At 40.2% G+C, this 19,788-nt stretch overlaps 1 protein-coding gene across 4 annotated transcripts; it reads left to right on the forward strand.

The window, feature by feature from the left end:
• The first annotated feature begins 431 nt into the window (after positions 1 to 431).
• LOC112815108 (protein FAM170A-like) lies at positions 432 to 15,640 on the forward strand. 4 transcript variants are annotated; one of them, XM_025860903.2, is made up of 8 exons: positions 432 to 641; positions 2,458 to 2,595; positions 4,222 to 4,359; positions 6,549 to 6,653; positions 9,004 to 9,138; positions 10,046 to 10,198; positions 11,383 to 12,418; positions 13,794 to 15,640. In XM_025860903.2, exons 1-7 carry the CDS (start codon positions 572 to 574, stop codon positions 12,075 to 12,077), a joined length of 1,434 nt encoding a protein of 477 aa, XP_025716688.1. In that variant the 5' UTR covers positions 432 to 571; the 3' UTR covers positions 12,078 to 12,418; positions 13,794 to 15,640. The 4 variants fall into 4 exon arrangements, with proteins under 4 accessions (XP_025716688.1, XP_025716689.1, XP_073734667.1 ...); XM_025860904.2 differs by having other exon boundaries at positions 9,007 to 9,138; XM_073878566.1 differs by lacking the exon at positions 9,004 to 9,138.
• The last annotated feature ends 4,148 nt before the right edge of the window (positions 15,641 to 19,788 follow it).

Consider the following 19,788-nt stretch of genomic DNA (forward strand, 5'->3'; position numbering starts at 1 on the left):
TACACAACAATATATACTTCAGCTATAACTATTTCACATAAGTTAGATAGTATTACTAATAAGATCTAACGTTAACTGTTTTCTAGCATTCAGGCATGGTTCTAAGCCTAGTTCTCTCAGGTACTGCCTTATCTTCTCTGTGGAAAGATTTAGAAGTGTGGTTACTGTAGACACATAAACGAATGTTCTTTGTTTAATTCAAGTCATCTATTCTCTTGTTTTGATATCAAGTGCAAGATACACAAATTCAAGTTGATGATAGTTTCCAGTGGATGAGTGCAGTCACTCTGGTCAGTTGGTTGTGGCAGTCCTTCTGTGCTGTGAGTACCAGCTGGACCCCTGTGATGTAATCTGTAGGTCACAGAAGACTGATGCTGACTTGCATCATAATAGCCCTTGATGGTATACTGAGTGCTGGTCAGGACAGTGGTTCAGTGAGAAACTAGTTTTTCGAGTGATTTGTTGTACTTGATTGTACTAGTTTGATTCTTTGTTATAATCGCTGACTTTTTGAGAGCAGAGTTTCAGGGAGAAAGGTACTGTTCGGAGTCCCTCTCTGAAGAGGTGAACCATGAAGCAGAAACAAAAAAGGAAACATCTAGAAAACCCATACTCCCCCCCAACTGCCAAAAAGTCAAGAGGTATGTGTTAAGCATCTTCTCTGAGCATAAGGTAACAAGGAATTGTCTCTAAAGAAAGAGAGAGAGGGGATTCCTGGTTGTGATGAGGGAGAAAAGGAAGGAGGAGGGGGAGGGAAGTGTATATGCTGGTCTTTCTGAGGACTCAGGTAATCTGAGAGTAAAGGGAAATGACCAAAGCCTTATCTTGGCAGCTGAGTACCTGTGCTGTCTACACACGTCACCCTGGGTTACTGTGTCACAGACGTTTAGTGGTTGATTAGTACAGTTTTTGTTGAAAATTGTGTTTTCCTTTATTTCTGCCTAAGGGCATTGGTTAAGCATATGATGTTATTAAAAGTTTTCTAGTAGTACTTTCTCCTGTTAATGAAGAAGAAAATGTGGCTCATAGAAGTGAGAAAAAAAATTTTTTTTAAAGCAGTTAAAACTGGTTGTACAGGGGACGTCTGGGTGGCTCATTCGTTAAGCGTCTGCCTTTGGCTCAGGTCATGATCTCAGGGTTCTGGGATCGAGCCCCACATCGGGCTCCCTGCTCAGCTGGAAGCCTGCTTCTCCCTCTCCCTCTCCCTCCCCCCCCCACTTGTGTTTCCTCTCTCTCTCTGTCTCTCTCGGTCAAAAAAAATATTAAAAAAAAAATGGTTGTACAGGGATGAGAGTATAAGGTCAGAATTTACTTACTCAGAAGCAAAAAAGAACTGTTTCATCTCAGACGATGAGAACCTAAGTGTGGGGCTCCTATGTGAAATGCAAGGAAAAGGCTAAATACACACACACCGCTGTTTAACCGTTAAATTGAGGAGATAGTTTGTTTCTTTCTGAAAAAATGAAAAACTGAAAGAGTTCCAGTTACTATGGAGATTAAAAGTAAACAAGTAACTTCTGTGAGTCAGACCATTGTTCAGTGGTGGGAGGGGGACAGATTAGAGCTAACCCCAAAGTTCCAAGTGGTGGCTCCTACTCCAAATGATAACTTGGTATTTCCAACAATGTTGGGGGCTTCTGGGCAGACAGGCCTGGAAAGTGAGGTTGTCTGCGTTTCACCTTCAATAAAATTAGTGCATGTTGAGAGTTGTTATTGAGTGTAAAGTATGAGACCAGTAAAACACACGCTCACAACCATGTGTTTACGTAGATGTACATATAGAATGTAAATTCGCCAGGAAAAGGTAATTTCGTCAAATATAATTGTCCATTTACTCTGTACCAGGTCCAATTATTTGCCTCTCAAAAACACATTATATCCCTATTTCGTTAGCTAGAGTAGATTTGGAATTTGTAACTAATACACAAATCTATTTCTTTCGTAACAATTCAGGGCATATGAAAGGAGTATGGCAAGTCTCCTGGGCTTATGGAAACTTTGCTGTCATTAACATGAGCTTTCAAATAGACCCTGGGTTATCAATATCCCAGTCAGCTGGAAAAGTGAAGAGTGTGGAGAGACACAGAGGAGGGGATTATGATTCTGTCTGGAAGTGGCCCATGTCAGTTCCACTCATTTTCCATTTTAGAAAACTTAAGCACATGGTCAGAACTGCCACAAGAGATGCGGATAAATGCAGTCTAGTAGTATGTCCAGGTAGAAAGGGGATAACTTGCACTTTCTGGTCCATTTACAAAGAACACACCTCGTACAAACCCAACTACTCCTGATATAAACACAATAAATGAACCATTTTATGCTCTTCATGAAAATGGAGGCCATGTGTGTTCAATAAACGTGTCACATAGTAGACTCTTCTTGTTTGCTTAATGGGTGGGTAAAGGCACAAACACTAAACATGGACCACATCTCTATTATTTTTATGTAATTTCCCAGCAAATCTGAATTTACAAGATCTGCAGTATAAACACAAGGCAGTGCCCTTAACTTCAGCCCAGGCAGCAAAGAGGGTGTCATCATCTTCCTCAGAGTACTTCTCCTGCATCTCTTCAGAAGACAAGCTCAATGTTGCTGGTAAGGAGAGTATATTGAATAAATTGGGATCTAGGCAGGGGCCAGAGATGAACTGAATGATTCTGACCATCGGTTGATACAAGGCTGCCCAATATGGAAAGAAAACTCAGACTGTCTCCGTCTTCTTCCATGATCAGCAGAAACCATCACTTGCCAGGGAAAAATCCTTGAAAGGACTGGAGTAATCTCAAAAAGATCAGCGGAGAGCAGTGTTTTTTTGAGGAAATGGTGGGAGAGGGTCTGGGTATGAGAATTTTACCAGAAAAACATGGAAGAGTATGTCAGTATGAACCAACAAAAGCATTTATGTTATCAGGAAGGCGTGAAAGTACCAACAGCTTGAAATAGGCCAGAAATGGTCAGATCCTCAAAAGCTGGACTTGAGGTGGAGTACAGAGACATCCAGTCCAAGACCCATTCCTTTCATGTATTTTGATAGCCTGTGTTCTGACATTCATCCCTATACAGACCCTCTGCCCTCTTTATCCTCAGCTTTCAATTCCTTATAATCTTCCACGTGCTTCTAAATTCTCTATGCCTTCTTTTTGTCCCTACCATAAAAACTGTGATAATTTTTCTGACTTCTAAAACTCTAGATTAGTTATCCCTGTTTTTAAATTTCACAGAAGCATACAATGATAGTTTGTGTCTGGTTCCTTTCACTCATCATTAAATCTGTGAAATTTATCTAATATATATATATACATATTAGATTTATATATATATATATCTTTTACACAGTCTTCTCTACACCCCCATTTACTTTGGATCTTCACATAGTCTCAAAGCTCGTATATTCTTTCTCCTACAATTTTTGACTTTTACATCCTCTACTGTTCTTTCATTATTCCCTTAGATGTCACAAATACACCAATTCTAGTCTCAAAGAGAATATTCCTAGTATTTATCTGGTACATCTAAATCCTATAACAACATATAAACACCCAAATCTGTAGTCATAGGACATGGAATCTACACACATGGATATATGCTAAACTAAAACACACAAAGCACGCATACCATTCTCACTCACACAAAATGCACCCCATATTCAGATTCACAAACACCAAATCAATTACACATTAAGCCCTGACCCTGTTTTAAGCAATGTGTTAGGAACTTACACACACAAAGCACATTGCATCCATCACACCGTTATGCTACAATAGGTGCCTAATACACGTATCAGGCACATCCATAGGAGATGATGATAATATTAAACAGTTAACTAGTGAGCAGTGAGCTTGGTTAACATGGCAACAGAGACACTGACATCATAATAAAGAATATGTTCTTCAAAAATAAAACTTCAGTTGTCTCATCTGAGGTTGTAAATCTCTAGGAGGTAGAATGCAGAGGGTAGAAGTGTAACAAATGTAAAGGAAGGCAAATGGTTCTGAAAATCCTAACCAAGGTGAATCAGTATCAGGAGCCATGGTAGCAGGATCCAGATTGAAGAACAGGTTACTGAAATATGCCAATTCTCTGCCCAAACTAAAGATAACTACTTAGGATAAAGTAAGTATTTCCATGGGGGGCAGTGGGGAGAGTAGGTTAGGGAGAAGAGTGTAAGAGGGGGAAAAGAATGGAACCAGCTGTTTTTATGACTTTTGTTCAATTTTTTAGGAACCTCAAAGTTAGACACATATGATCCACCAGCTGGCTGCTCTTTGGAAGACAATCCTCCGGTCTCTGAGGCAAGTGGATCCTCTGAATCGGAATGCTTATCCTGTTGGTCCTCCTTGTGCCATCGCTCTTCTGCTGGTAAGGATAAAGGAAGGGCATTTAAAGTCTAGGCCGATGAGGGAAGTGGGAATCTGAACAGACCTGTAGACATCGGTCTACAGCTCAGCATCTGTCCTCAGCCAGTGGGAGAAAGGTGCACATTGGGCCCAGTTACAATCGTATCTTCCTCTCTTATTTGGGAATATGGGTCTCTTGTTTCTGTACCTTCGATAGGAACGCATTACCAACAGTTTTCACTTTTAGGTGGTAGAGAGGAACTCTATGCATACATTTGGGGGAAAATATCATTTCTTGAGGGAAGAAGTGGAATTCATAGGCACAATATTCACAATTGCTGTGGTGTCAGTTAAACCTACAAGTGAAAAATTCACATAAAATTAAACCATAGTTTGTAGTACTGCAGAAATAGCTGACCGCAGAAAATGTAAAAGAGCTCTGAATCGATAGTCATCCGTGTTAAAGGGTCCTATGGTAATGACTTACTGAACACGAACTCACAGTATAAAACTACAAAGCATATAATCTAAGGTAGATTCTGCAAACACAGTGAACACTAAGTTTTAGCTTCAAAGAAGATCATTTAATTGAACAGTGCTGTAGGGATGGTAAATAAGAATGTTTACAGTTATTAAAGATGTGAAAACATAAAACACTACCAAGAAAAAAAGATTTAAAAAACCTGAAGTTTTAGAAATGAAAAATAATGTTCTAGAAATTAGAAAAAATGTGGATGAGTTAAAAATGTCACATTCGGCACAGAGGAAAAGAAAATCTGTGACCGGAAGGATAGAGCTAGGGAATTACCTACAGATATAAATGAGAGAGATCAACAGATGGGAAATACGAAAGAGGGATTAAGATAAGTGAGGATAAAATGTGAAAGTATGATATCTCAAACTGAGGTTTGTGAAGAGTAAAACAAAGAAAGTAAGACAGATAATTGCCAGTTTTTTTCAGAATGGTGGAAGATACAAATCCTTAGAATCAGGGAGCATTCTTAGGAAGCTCATTACAGGAAAGGCAAAAATAAATCCACACCTGAGTACACCAAAACCAACATTCAGAACCTCCATAAGAAAGACCTTAAAGCAACTGAAGAGAAGCACACCATCCTTCAAAAGAATGGTGATTTGTCAGACAGCAATTGTAGAGACCTAATGACAGTATGACATAATGTGCTGAAGGAAAAGAACAGTCATATCATAAAGAATAAGGGTGAAAAAAAGGCATTCGTCAGATAAAAAGTAGAAAAAATAAAATATAAAAAGCTAAAAACACCGAATCTATTGAGAAAGATGAAATGGAACACAGGAACGAAAGGTGAGCTGAGAAGTCTATGATTGTAGGTAGGTAGGTTTTGATGATTTACACACCCAAACCAGGAAACGCTAATTGAGTGATGATCAACAAAACAGGAGTAACTGAAGTACCAGATGACAGTCACATATAACGTGCCTGGGAGTTCAAGTGTTTTAGGCTCCTTATTTCGCACAAAGAGTGGGTAGCACCATTGACTCAGCAACTCTGCTCTCAGAAAAGAAAGGAAATTGGGTAAATAGAGCCTACCCATTTGTAAAGGCCCCCGTCAGTCCAGAGTATGTGGAGAGCCTTAGCTTAAGGTTACTATATTTATTATCAGCTATCAAATACTTCAACAAATTACCACAAATTTAGTGGATTAAAGACAACAAAAATGTATTCTGTTATAGTTCTAGGGCCAGAAGTCTAAAATACGGCATATGGACCCACCCATCTAATCCAAAATTATCTCCCCATCTCAGGGTCCTTAGTTTAATAATATCTGCAAAGTCCTTTGGTCCTTATAAGGTAACATTACAGGTTCTGGGGATAGGATATGGGCAACTTTGGGGCAGGCATTATTCAGCCCATAACAACTAAAATGAAAAGCATTACACACAATGACGTATGTATAGTCAGGTAAACAAATATTAAAATATATTGACTGTACTCTGTGATGGCACAGTTCCAAGACACACTGCAAGGATCTCCATAAAGACAAAGTACATATATCCAGCTATCCATCAACACTTGGGAAAAATGAAAAATTGTCCAATACTTATATTTTGGAGCTTTGGCCAGAAAAGAGACTGTGGTGTCCACGTGTGTCTGACACAGAGTGAGCAATCCAAATGCATCGAATGTATGAAACAGTGGATATATCTCTTTAATTTTAATTCAATTTACAGAAATCTTAAAGAAGCGAAGGGATGCTACAGAGCCTAGTCATAGTTCCCCGCAGGAAGAAGACAATGTTGTTGTCTCAGAACGCGTGTCTGACAATAAGAGTACTCGTAAGTAGAGATGTCTGAACTGGAGGTGGGGGGTGGCAAAGGGAGATATAAGTATGTCTGAGGGTCCAGCTGAACATTCCCTGTCTACAAACTGATAGATGAGAGCTGTAAGCTGATCCAAGCCCATGTCCAGACTAAAATAAGAATGCGAGGTCTCTTCCTTCTCTAGGAGATATTTATTGCATCTATATAAAACAAAACCTGGCGATTGAAGGGAAATCTCAAAAAAGACAAATATCTGAAAGTGCAAGGTTATCAGGACAGGGACATATTTGCAAAGATGGAGCCTAAGGAAATGTTAGACCTCTCTGAGAAACGGGAAGATAAACTCAGTCTGAACCTGGAAAGATGAACTCTGTTGGGTCAGAATGTGGACAGACCTCTGACAACCAGTGTGAAATGGGCCAGCAAGGACCCATTTAGAGCACCTAAGGAGAAACCACTAGATTTCACTTTTTTCTCTGAAGAGCAAGCTCCTTAGCATATGTCCTTTCATGGGTGGAGAAGGGACAGAGATTTGAAAGGGGTCCTTAGATTTCTTCCTCCAACAACCTCTTACCCTCATAAACACACAGAAATCTTTATTCCCTCACACCCACCACTAGACTTAGCACAACGTCCTCTCACATTTACCCCGATTAACACTCCTCCCTGAATTTCCCATTCTCTGCTCCTATATCTTTGCACTCTCAGACACACTCATAAGCTTAGATCCTCATGTCTTGAACCTTTACATCTCATTTTGCAGCATATGCATTCCTCATGTTTGCTTTCTCTAACGTCCTTCCTTATTCTAATCTTGAACTCACAAATAATCTCACTCTTGTAGAACTTTGTAATTTCACATTAACAGTGCACGAAGCCAATACAATCATACAGCATTTTGTAAAACTCATCTGTTTCCAGCCTCTTAGGCCGCATGTAATTCCACAGTCTAGGAGCTCACATGAGGTCTCGCATCCATCCTTCACATGGTTGGTTTGTACCACTTTCATGATCTCAGCAGATACCACAAAATTACCCAGGTCCATATCTCACTCACAAACCAAATATATATTCTGTAACTACTTAAACTTGAGTAGTACATGACACACAGATCCTTCGTAATACAGGGAAGATGTACTGCCTATACATCTACGGAAGGATGCTGCAGTGTTACCCAACACATGATGCTCACTCTACCTTCACATACAATGACCATGTCACCCCTACACTCTCTACATAAAATTGTTGGGGAAACATGACAGACACATACACACATCAGACTGTATTCCCCAAACATGGTACATATACTAAGTTTCTAGAAAATATACCACCCCCACTGACTTGTCTCATCCCTATACCAACATGACCTACCCAACACTCTCCAGTGACCTAAGAGAATAAGTAGATGTATTTTGTGGAGTAAAAATTGGGTTATAAGCTTAACTGAAGTTTTTAAACCCAGGAAGAGACTTAATATGTTTGAGTTATTTTATCAGGAACAGAAATTTACCTATTTCCTGAAAGTTGAGTTTGGAACTGTAGATTAGGAGGAAGAAAAACTGGCAATTTTTGTGATATGTTTACATTCACAGTAGGGGTAGAGATAGTCCCAGAAGTACACATATTTTACTAGGAAAATAACCAACAGCCTAGAATGTAGCTGTCAATTGGGAAGGTTTAAAGGTAAGCTTATGAGTATGGTAAGTACAGATGCAAAAATTGATCAGAACAGTGTGTGGGGAATGTGAGGAGGGTGACACCACCGACTGGGCCAAGTGACAGCTGAGCCGTTTGGCAGTCAGTAGCTCCTGACAGGGGAGCTGTGCCCAGTGTTGGGAGGTGTGGTCTGAAGTCAGCCTTGGGGATCCCGCTGGAGTCTCCTGGTCCTGCAGAACTGTGCAGCAGAGCCCTCAGGTGAGGTCCCACAGGAGCAGATATCTGGAAGAGGAGGCCAAGGACTAGCAGTGAAGTTGGTCAGTTCTTTCCTGTAAATTCTAACCGTTTCAGGAAGTAACAGGACTTTTCATATCATAAAGCACAGCTAGCAGACTAAAGACCTTTACGGACATGCTCCAAATTTATTCTTGTGGTAAACAGAGTAGTGATAATACAGGCACCTCACCATGTACCAGGCAAGAATTTGAGCCTCTGATCCATGGCAGAAAACAACATGAGGCTGTCATTGGTAACCAGACAATTCATTCCAGCAAATATTTTTAGATACCTAGATTTTAGAACTTTGAACAGAAACTAGACTGTAATCTTCATGGGGACAAGTGCTGTGTGCATTATTATACACAGTATCTCTTGAATGTTTAGTGAAGGCAAAAAATATCATTTATCTGATTTTCCTTCTCTTTCCCAGAAGTCTTAAACACAGATGAAGACATTCCACCTCCTGGGCCCTCTGGGTTGGCCCAAGGCCATGGCCAGACAGCAGGGGATTCAGACTCAGAATACTTCTCTTGTGTCTCTTCTCCATACAAGCTCATTCACAGTGGTATGTGGTGGGGGAGAGGAGAGGCTGAGGGGGAGTCAGGCAGGGAGGTGAGGCAGCATGTTAGCTGAAAATTAGAATTAAGTGCCAGTGCTCAGCAATGGCCATAAATGACCCTTTCACTCAAGAACTGCCCAAGGTCTCTGTTTTTAATTGATAGGCAGAAATGTACCTTGTCAGCATCCCTGTCTTTTTTGGAAGAAGCTCTTAAAGGTTCTGAATGGGAAGATTAAAAATTTAAGAGAAATGCAGAAATACATTTCCATAAGAGGAGTTTGGCCAAGTCTGTGAAGTCTTAATTCTGAACATTTCCAGCACCAGGGCTCCCTAGAAACCCTGAAAATTTATTTTATCTCTATCTATAATATCTTTATATCTATCTTTCTGCTTATCATCTATCTATTCTCTCGCTCTACATATATATGTGTGTGTGTAGATAGATATTGATATAGAAGTAGATAGATACACATGCAGAATTCTTCATAAAACTTGCACCCCATGCCCCATAATTGCAGTTTCTCATGAGGAAAATCAAGCTAAGAATATCCAACTTTAGTGACTGCATACTGTTTTACAGGCATAGTTATTTCTAAGTGTTCAGTATTCTCTACACATCTCCAAAAATCTCACATGCAAGATACTCAGTATTATGGGCATCCACCATAAATACAATTTTAATAATTGTTATTTACTTATTTTTTAGAGTAAGGAAAGTTTTAAAAGGTAAAGTCATCTTAAAATTGTAGGGTTTCAACTGAGAAAATCACCTTAATTTCTATGAGAGCAAGTCTCGTGTGTGGTAATGATGTCGAACTTATATTGTCTTCTCAATGCAGCTCTTTCGAATGGACACAGACTCCAGAAAATGCCGCATCTCAATGTTTTGTTTTGTTTTTATTCCATTTGCCAGAACTCTGGAAGAGTCAAGAGGATGTGCCTCAGCCTGAATCATCTGCGGTGGTCCCTCCTAGCAGGGAGACAGCAGGAAAAAACTCCTCTGCCTCAGAATACTCCTCATGTGTCTCCATAGAGGAGACTAAGCTCATTCCTGCCAAAGAGGATGGTAAGGGAAATACATAGGTAGGGTCTGCGCATGGATAGGAGGTACAACTGAGCTGCTCAGCCCAAGCCCTACTTATTTAACTCTCCACTTAAAAGCAGAAAAAGGCTTCAGGGCAGAGGCACTAGGACTGAAGCCTCTGCAGAGGGACAGAAAGAGAGTGTGCCTTCAAGGATAGGACCCAGTTACTCATATGAGCACTGGGATAGCTGCAGGTCAGGTAGAGCACCATGCTGGTGTGGGCATTTCATCACACCTTTCTCCCTCAGATGAGCATGAACTCATATCCTCACACACATTCCTGCATCTTTCTCCCTTCCAGTTATGGTCCCATTTCTCCTTCCTTTTACTTTTGGACATGGCTTCATTCCTCATTAACCTTCCCATTCTCTAGTAGCATGGCGCAGATATGCCCTCCTACCTTCACTCCTTCACACAATCAGACTAATCCCATAAGGAATTTACATCCCCTCACACAGATCACCTGTTTTAACTCCCTCACACTAAGCCAAACTGTGGAAAATTGGTATACCCTGAGGAGGATGGACTTTCATATAGAGCCTTTCTCATCCACATGCCACTTCACGCACAAAGACATCAGCACTTCAGGTCACTTGCGCTAACACCCTAAGTCCTCTTGTCTCACGACAAGAAACAGCACCACTCCTGCACTTATTCACATGCACTGTCACACTGTGTAATACACATGCACACACTCATTCACTGTCACCTTACAGCAACATCAGAAACACTCACCAGGGGTGCCTGGGTGACTCAGTCATTTGAGTGGCTGATTCTTGGTTTTGGCTCAGGTCATGATCTCAGGGTCGTGAGATCGAGCCCTGCCTCAGGCTCCACACCCAGCAGAGTCTGCTTCTCCCTCTCCCTCCACTCCTCCTCTCTCTCTCAAATAAATAAAATACTAAAAAAAAAAAAAAACCCCACTCACCAGATGTGTCCCAAAACACAGATGCAACTCCACAAGATACACCACACCCTCATTCCCACATAGTTACACCATATACACACCTCAAATAAAACATAGCACTCACAGAATTCCGAAATATCACTTGTATATATACTTCTGCTCCACACATCTGCATAGGAATATTCTCATGGCCATCTTGACTCCTCCAGACGTCGCATACTTACTCTATTTGTCTTATGTTTGAAATTTTCTTTCCTAGGAGTCCCTCAAACACACCAGGATGTTTCTTGTGTTGGACACTCCGAGGAATATGAGACTTCCTCCCCCTTTCCACATGTCTCCTTTCCATTCCATTTGGTTCATGGTCCTAAGCCCTCTGTGTCCTCAGTACACACGGAAGAGGAAGAGCTCATGAAAGTTTACTATATGCGTGTCCAAATGAAAAGGGGGGTGGCTGTCTTATGTCATCCCGAGGAGGGGCTGGAGCCTCCCTCCAAGAAGACAAAAATAGAAGAAATGACCTTTCATGAAAAGATCCAGGCAGAAGTCACCCCCTCTCATGTAGGTACGAAGGAACTCCTAACTGACAGTGAGTCCAGCTGGAATGATGAAGCCCAAGAGGAAGAGGAGGAGGCTGATAGTCCAGCAGAGCCTCCAGCTGTGGAGGAGCATTCCAGAGCCAAGACACCTGAATGGCTCGTGGCTTTGGACAGTGGCTTCAGGTGCATGGCCTGCTGCCGGGTCTTTCCCAGCTTAGAGGCCCTCCAGGAGCACGTGCGGCATGGGGTCAGTGAGGGCTTCAGCTGCCATACCTTCCATCTGGCCTTGACTTGGCTGAAGAACAAGAACAGGGAAGAAAAGGAGAAGAGTAAGCAGATGAAGAATACCAAGAAGACAACATGTAGATGCCAGAAAGAGAAACATTTTGGCATGAAGTTGTCTTCATGCAAATAAACAGACTCTTTTCAGCCCCTACAAGAGAAGCAGTAGAGTAGGCCAGACTCTACTGACGGGGCATTATCTTCTCTAAGCAGCCCTAGGACCCACCTTTATTTATGCACGTCTCCGACCACCACCACTCCCAGCACACCACCACCAGGAGCAGAGAACCCCTTTCAATTCTCTCCATTGCTCTCCCAAGAAGGAGGGAGAAGGCAGTGCCCACCAGACAGAACAGCAAGATGGTCTCATGCAAACTAAAGAGCAGTGAACACCAGCATATCGTCTCCACCATTACACTGAAAAAAGGAGACTCGTTGGAAGGGGAAACTGCTGGGGGCCGGATTGTAGAAGAGGTGAGGGCCCCAGGGGTAAGGAGAACACCTCAAGGATTCTTGGGACTCAGGATTCTGAGACAAGATGGCATCTGCCAGAGATGCCTCCCAAGGTTCCGTAATAACTGATGAATAGTTTCCTTCAGAGGAATACATACTTGGAGGTAGAATGCTTGCTGGATGACAAATTAATGAGAGTGCTTCCTCTCTATGCCCTTTGCGGAGACAGGAGTAAAGACCTGACTAGTAGTTCAGTAGGGCAGGGAAGCCCGGGCCCATCATTCCTAGATAAACCAAATGTCATGGGAGTCACATCCTTTGGCCTGCCTCCCTTTCAAGAGGTGCAGGGCAAAGCAGAGACAAACTTTCTCTCCTGGAGGAAGGGTTGGTATGCAGGCTGGTCCTAGTCCTGCCCTTATCCTGAGTGAGAGTGAAATCTCAGATGTCCTGTCGTGATTTTCATACCCAGAAGAACCTCCTGGAGAGTTACAGTCACTAGAAAGAAACAACCAGAGGACTCCTTTTTTTCCACCCTTAATATGTACTAGGAGCCAGTAGTTCTGGCTGCTTCCTTTAAAGTGTCAGATGCAACTGGAGAAAGAGAGGGTTAGAGGCTACCCTTCTGCCATGGACCATTTCTGGCAACTTTTTTTTTTCTTTCTTTTAGAGGGAGAGTGAGCAGGGGGAGGGGGCAGAGGGAGAGAAAGAATCTTAAGCAGGCTCCCCACCCAGTTGCGGAGCCTGACACGGGGCTCAATCTCATGACCCTGAAAAGATGACCTGAGCCGAAATCGAGAGTCAGATGTTTAACTGACAGGTCCCATTTCTCCTTCCTTTTACTTTTGGACATGGCTTCATTCCTCATTAACTTTCCCATTCGCTAGTAGCATGGCACAGGTATGCCCTCCTACCTTCACTCCTTCACACAATCAGACTAATCCCATAAGGAATTTACATCCCCTCACACAGATCACCTGTTTTAACTCCCTCACACTAAGCCAAACTGTGGAAAATTGGTATACTCTCTGGCAATTTTTAATGTGTTGCTTCCTGGAGGATCCCCATATTCTTTGAAGAAGGTTCACAGTTCCCACATCTTATTCTTTATTTTTGTTACAGCATCAAGTGCCTTGTTCTAAGGGATCAGTAGAGGGGTTAAACGTAGATGAGGCTGCAAAGACATTGCAAAGCCAGCTTTGTACTACAATGACTAGAGTGTGTCTTTTTAGTTAATGGGACAAAGGATGGGCTCTTCTTCCAGGCTCCAAAAGTCAGAATGGAACCTGGGAATTGCCCTGAATTTTTTGAATCATGTAGAATGAAAACGTTTATCACTAAAATAAGAAAAGCTGCCTTCCTCATTGAATAGATCTCCTCTGTTTTGGTTTTTTCTCAGCAACACAGACCCATTGGCCCAAAGATTTCAAATGATAGTGTCCAGCACATTCCTGCAGTCTGATGGGAGCACAGTAGTTCGCATGAGCCCCCCAGCATCAAGGGATGGCTGGCTGAAGATGAATGTACCTGATATTCTGCAGCTGCTCCCAGTTGACCTGGTAAAATCTGGTGCCCAGCTCTGGAGAAAATATCCACACAGAGCCATGAGGAGCCCAAGGAATGCTGGGAATATTGGGCACTCAGGAGCCCCTTGGAAAAACTGCTTCTGCTGACCCTTCCTTACCCTGCCAGGAGTCAGGCACCACTGAAAATGCCTGTGAGATTGCCTGATGGGGAAGAGGGCAGTATAGGTAGAGAGATTTTAGAACTGTGATCAGCACATGTCTCCTACCTAGAGCTTTCACCAGTGGAACAGAAGATTGATGACAGCTTGGCAGGACTCAGGGGATGAGATTGCTAGCTTGACAGAGGATCTAAAAGGAGATTTTTCTTTCCCCAATTTGACTTCTACTTGTAGCTTCTCGAGTCCCTCGCATTTATTGTAGGTTTGAACACCTGGCTCGGAGTCTTACTTTCCAGCCCGGCTATTGCTCTTCACTCCCCCACATCTTCTATCCATGAACATGTGCCTGAACACTCCAAATATCAGTGGTCCAGATTTCAATCCATACCCTTCCTCCCCTACACTTGCACCCACACATTTCCTCCACTGTAGTCTCTGTTAACAATTTTACTTATTTTTCTATATCCTTTTCTTTATATGAACATATGCCTTTCTCCATATCTTGCATGGTTATTTGGCTGGCGGATAGACATTATTGAGAGAGGAAAAGCTATTGCACAAATGAAACAAAAGCAAAGAACCCCCCCCCCACTTGGCTTCTCTGGGCTTGTGCACACGTAGGCGTGCAAACCCTTCTTATACAGTCATAGGAGAGAGGATGGAAAGTGTAATAAATCATCAGGGATGATCAGATATGTGTACACAAGGGTGTTGCAAAAGTCGTAATGCAGCTTTAAGCTTAATTTTAGAAGCATAAAAGATACCAAGTTTTGAAAAATATAATTTACATGTTGAATTATTTGCATGTCACACTTAAATTGTGTATTTTCAAAGATCAATTTTAATTTTTCTTTGTCACTCTGCCATCTTCAATCAGAGGGACAGAAACAAAGAAATTTTAAAGTGTTCTTTATAGTTCACAAAACTATATAAGGAAAATTAAAATAGTTCAACTTTCAAATGGTATCATTTATAATTTTTAGCTTTGCACTTCTGAAATTATTAAAGCTAATAACTGCTATATGGCATTTGGGAAATATACATTTACACAGGTATATACAGGTTTGTATCAGATACATGATTAGCTTGGAGTTGTCCCCATGGATATGTACATATGAGAAGCTTATGTGCACCTGTGTGTCATTGAAACCAAGAGGTGGATTATAGTTGCTTTTGCTTTCATCTGCCTTCTTCTTTTTCCTCCTTCTTTTGATAAGAGTCTCTCCTTTCTGGCCAAATACATGTGTAAGTCAGTCAGACTAGCCAAGTGAAGTCCTTACTAGACTACTTGGCTTCCATGATTCACCTAGGGGTAGACATTGGTCTGTGTTGGAACAATCTGTACTGATTGATAGCTTGGAGAATTAAAACAGGAGCTAGAGACTGGGCAGATTCCTGGTGAGTTATCCTTTGTCTGTAACTCAAGTTAACGTCTGTGAGCCTCTACTGCTGGACTTGCTTCAATTCCTCTTTTTTGGAAGACCTGGCTGTTTTAATTATTACTTTAATATGCTAAGCATCCCCACTAACCCTTCAATAAATTCTTGTTTTGCTTCCATTAACCTGAGTCATTTACTGTTGTTTGAAACCTAATGTCCCTTAATTGATGCAAATTAGCTTCAGTATGATCATTTCTTCCATTTTAATGGTTGAAACGATATGGCCTAGAAAGAAATAACATTACATTCCTCTGACTTTATACTGAAACAGTAAGGGATATACTTAACACTCAGTAGGTACACTATATCCTTGATTAATTAGAAAGGTGCATGAAAAATGATTGGGTGTATAAGCAAAATTATTGGACTTCAAAGCAGTCAAACTAGATTAAACCTCTTACTGCCACTTAGCAAATTTGCACAGTTTCTGAGTCAGTGCTCTATCTTAAAAATGGACATCATGATACCTAAAGAAATACTACTGGGGAGGGTAATCAGATACAGGTAAAAGCACCTAACTTAGTTATTCAAAATAAATTTTCATTCATTTTTGGTATTTACTTTCTTTACCTTTGATTATCAGTAGTTTGACTAGGATGTGTCTGGGTAGGTTTTTTTTTTTATTGTTTGAGATATGCTGAGCTTTTTAAAAAACCTTTTAAATTTTGATATAAACTCACAAGAAATTGAACAAAGACTCTAGAGAAGTCCCATGTACCCATCAGCCCACTTTCTTCAACATAATTACAGTTCATTACCAAACAAAGGAAATTGATTGGAACAAAACAACAAAGCACATTGCAGACCTTACTCAGATGTCACTATTTTTGCGTGTGCTCATTTTTTGTCTGTTTTTATGTATAATTCTATGACATCTTAAACCCTGTATAGAATTATATACACATTCATTGCAGTCACGATCATTGCAGCTTCTCCGAGGCTGCTCTTTATGAACACACCCATCTTCCCTTGCCCCAACTCCTGACAGCCACTTCTGTTCTCCACCTCTGTAAGGTTTTCATTTCACAAATTTTATAGAAATAGAATCATGCTGTATGTCAACTTCTGAGATTGGCTTTTTCCACTAAGCATAATTTTCTTAAGATCCAGCCAAGATGTTTGAATACACTGATACTTCATTACTTGTATTGCTGAGGAGTATTCCATTTAATTGTAGAGCATTGCAACACATCCCATGTTCTAAGGTACTTGGTCAGTTCCAGTTTTTGGTGACTATAAATCTGTGACATTAGTGCAAAGGTTTTTATGTGGATATCAGGTTTCCTCCTCCTAGTGTAAATGCCTAAGAGTGTTACTGTATAAGTATTAGTATAATGTAAGTATAGATATAAGTATTTTTAAGCCATTTTAAAAGATATGCAGTAGTATTTTGTGGTTTTAATTTGTGTTTTCTTGTGACTAAGGATGCTGAACATCTTTTCATGTACTTGTTTGAATACTCTCTTTTGTGAACTGTGTAAGTCTTTTACCTATTTTTAAATTAGATTGTTTTATTATTTAGAGAGTGATTTGTATGCTTTAGATATCAATTACCTGTTGGATATGTGATTTGCAAATATTTTCTTGCAAATATTTTCTCCCATCTGGTGGCTAGTCTTTTTATCCTCTTAACAGGGTCTTAGGCCTAGCAAAAGTTCCAATTTTTATGAAGCCGAATACATCAACTATTTTCTTTTATGAATAGTACCTTTAGTACCTAAAAAAAAAAAAAAAAAAAAAGGCTGTTCTTCCACCACGGAATTACTTTTGTAGTCTTGGCCAAAAATCACCTGATCACATTTGTGTGGGTCTATTTCCACACTCCCTATTTCAAGTTCCACTGATCAGTGTGTCTGGATATTGATTTGCCATTGTATTGATTGCTGTAGATAGTAAGTCTGAAAAATGGATAGTATGTTTCTTCCAGTTTGATGTTTCTTTTTTTTAAAGATTTTATTTATTTGACAGAGACACAGCGAGAGAGGGAACACAAGCAGGGGGAGTGGGAGAGGGAGAAGCAGGCTTCCCGCAGAGCAGGGAGCCTGATGTGGGGCTCAATCCCAGGACCCTGGGATCATGACCCTAGCCGAAGGCAGACGCTTAACGACTGAGCCACCCAGGCACCCCCAGTTTGATGTTTCTTTTCTGAAACTGTTTTAGCCATTCTTAAGTCCTTTGTGTTTCCACGTAAATTTTAACGTAAGCCTGTAAATATATACACAAAAATCTTCTTGGGATCTTAATAGGGCTTACATTGAATCTATAGATCAAAGAACTGACATCTTTAATATGCTGGGCATTTCAAACCATGAATATTATATGTCTCTCCATTTATACTTAATATTTTAGGTCTTCTTTGATTTTTTTTATCTTTTATTTTTTTTTACTGTACTTTTCATTATACAGAGCCTGTGCATGTTTTAAAAGTTTTATACACAAGCTTCTTGAATCGGTAAATTCGTCTTTCACAAAATTTGAAAAATCTTTGGCCCTTAGTTCTTGAGATATTGACTGCACTAAATCTCTTCTCTTCTTCAGGGACACCAGTGGCCTAAATGTTAGAGCTGTCGATGTCATCCCACAGTTGTCAGAGGCTCTGTCTATTCTTTCAACATTTTTTTCTTTCTCTTTTTCAGATTGAAATTCTATTTATCTACCTTCAGATTCACTGAATCTTTGCTTTGTCATTCCCATCCTGCTCTTTAGCCTCATTCATAATTTTTAAAATTTAAGATATTGTAATTTTCTGACATTTCCAGTTGGCTCTTAACTGCTTGTCGATCTTTATAATACTCTCATTTTCCACTCCTTTCAAGTTTGTTTATCTTTACCTCATTAACCATAGTTAATAGTAGCTGTAGTAAAGCCTCTTTCTGAAAATTGCAACATCTCTGTCATCATGAGATTGCCATCTGTTGGTTATCTGTTCCCTTGAGAGTTGATCATATTTTCAGGTCTTTGTTTCTTGGGTAAATTAGAATTGTATCTGATACATTTTCAATATTACAGGGAAAAATTCTCAGTGCTATTAAAGTTCTCTGGCAAATGTATTTTATATTTTTGCACGCAATCAGCGTGGCTAAGTTCAGAGTGCAAATTTTGTATCATTTTATGTGGGTGATGGTTTCAGTGTCAGTTCAGTTTTCAAAGCCTTTGCTATGCTCCCTCGGGTCCCTCTTGTGGGACATGAGCCAATGAGGGGTTATTCCGGGATTGGCGCAAAATATTCAAAGTATTTTTTCATTCATTCTCAGTTTTTAGTGCAGCTTATTTGAAGCTAAATCATATGGAAATAGTGGATTTCTTCTTCTTTCTTTTAAGATTTTATTTATTTGACAGAGACAGAGATAGCGAGAGCAGGAACACAAGCAGAGGGAGTGGGAGGGGGAGAAGCAGGCTTCCTGCCGAGCAAGGAGCCTGATGCGGGACTCGATCCCAGGACCCCGGGATCATGACCTGAGCCGAAGGCAGATGCTTAACGACTGAGCCACTCAGGTACCTGGAAATAGTAGATTTTAAAGGATTCTTGAAACTATTTAAAAAAATACCATTCATATCAATCTTATCTTTGCAGCAACTGGCATATTTCTTTAACAACGGGATATAACCTGCATTCTGCAGTTGTAAATATTGAAGAGTTCCATAATGGATCTTGTTAAATGGGCAAATAAAATTTCTTGCATGCTACCAAGTCCATTTTTGACATTTATTATTTATTCTTATTTTACAGTGACTAATAATTCTAGTGTCTGTATGGATTATATTGATTTTTCACATTTGCCTATAAAAGTGTATATATATATGGTTCTGAAATTAAAAATCCTCCTCATGCTTGTCTTTATTTTTTCCTCTCAATTCCAGTATACTTCATATTAAGTACAGTATAAAATAATTTTTTTAAAAGTCTACTTTCTACAGTGGCTACCACAGAGTGATTTCAGTATGGAAAATTATCTGTTTAGTGTTAATAAGGACAGCTCTTTAGTTTTCCTGTATGGTGAAAATTGTGTCCATTTATAAAATACTTTTTCATATTATGGTATTGTGCCTTCATTTTAAGTCCACACTATTTTTTTTTACATTGTATAGCTTTTCTTTATGTGGCATGGAATTTTAAAAATATGTTTGCCATTGCAGATAGAATGACTTAGAGTTTGCTTTATTTTTATTTTTAAAATTAAAAATTCAAGGAACTCTATAATCTCCTGTTAATCCCATCCAGTGTATTTTTTTAGGTTTTATCTCTACAAGTGTGATTTTGGGTCTTTTTG

This window comes from Callorhinus ursinus, unplaced genomic scaffold (genome assembly GCF_003265705.2).
Source record: "Callorhinus ursinus isolate GAN/ISIS: 27379988/994484 unplaced genomic scaffold, GSC_fseal_2.0 scaffold30, whole genome shotgun sequence".
Classification (NCBI taxonomy): domain Eukaryota; kingdom Metazoa; phylum Chordata; class Mammalia; order Carnivora; family Otariidae; genus Callorhinus; species Callorhinus ursinus.

Bases quoted from the DNA above. Each gene is read 5' to 3' on its own strand.
- LOC112815108 (XM_025860903.2), top strand. From the start codon at position 572: ATGAAGCAGAAACAAAAAAGGAAACATCTAGAAAACCCATACTCCCCC. The intron at 4,360-6,548 runs GTAAGGATAAAG...TTCAATTTACAG, and splicing joins GTGCCATCGCTCTTCTGCTG to AAATCTTAAAGAAGCGAAGG. The intron at 9,139-10,045 runs GTATGTGGTGGG...TCCATTTGCCAG, and splicing joins ATACAAGCTCATTCACAGTG to AACTCTGGAAGAGTCAAGAG.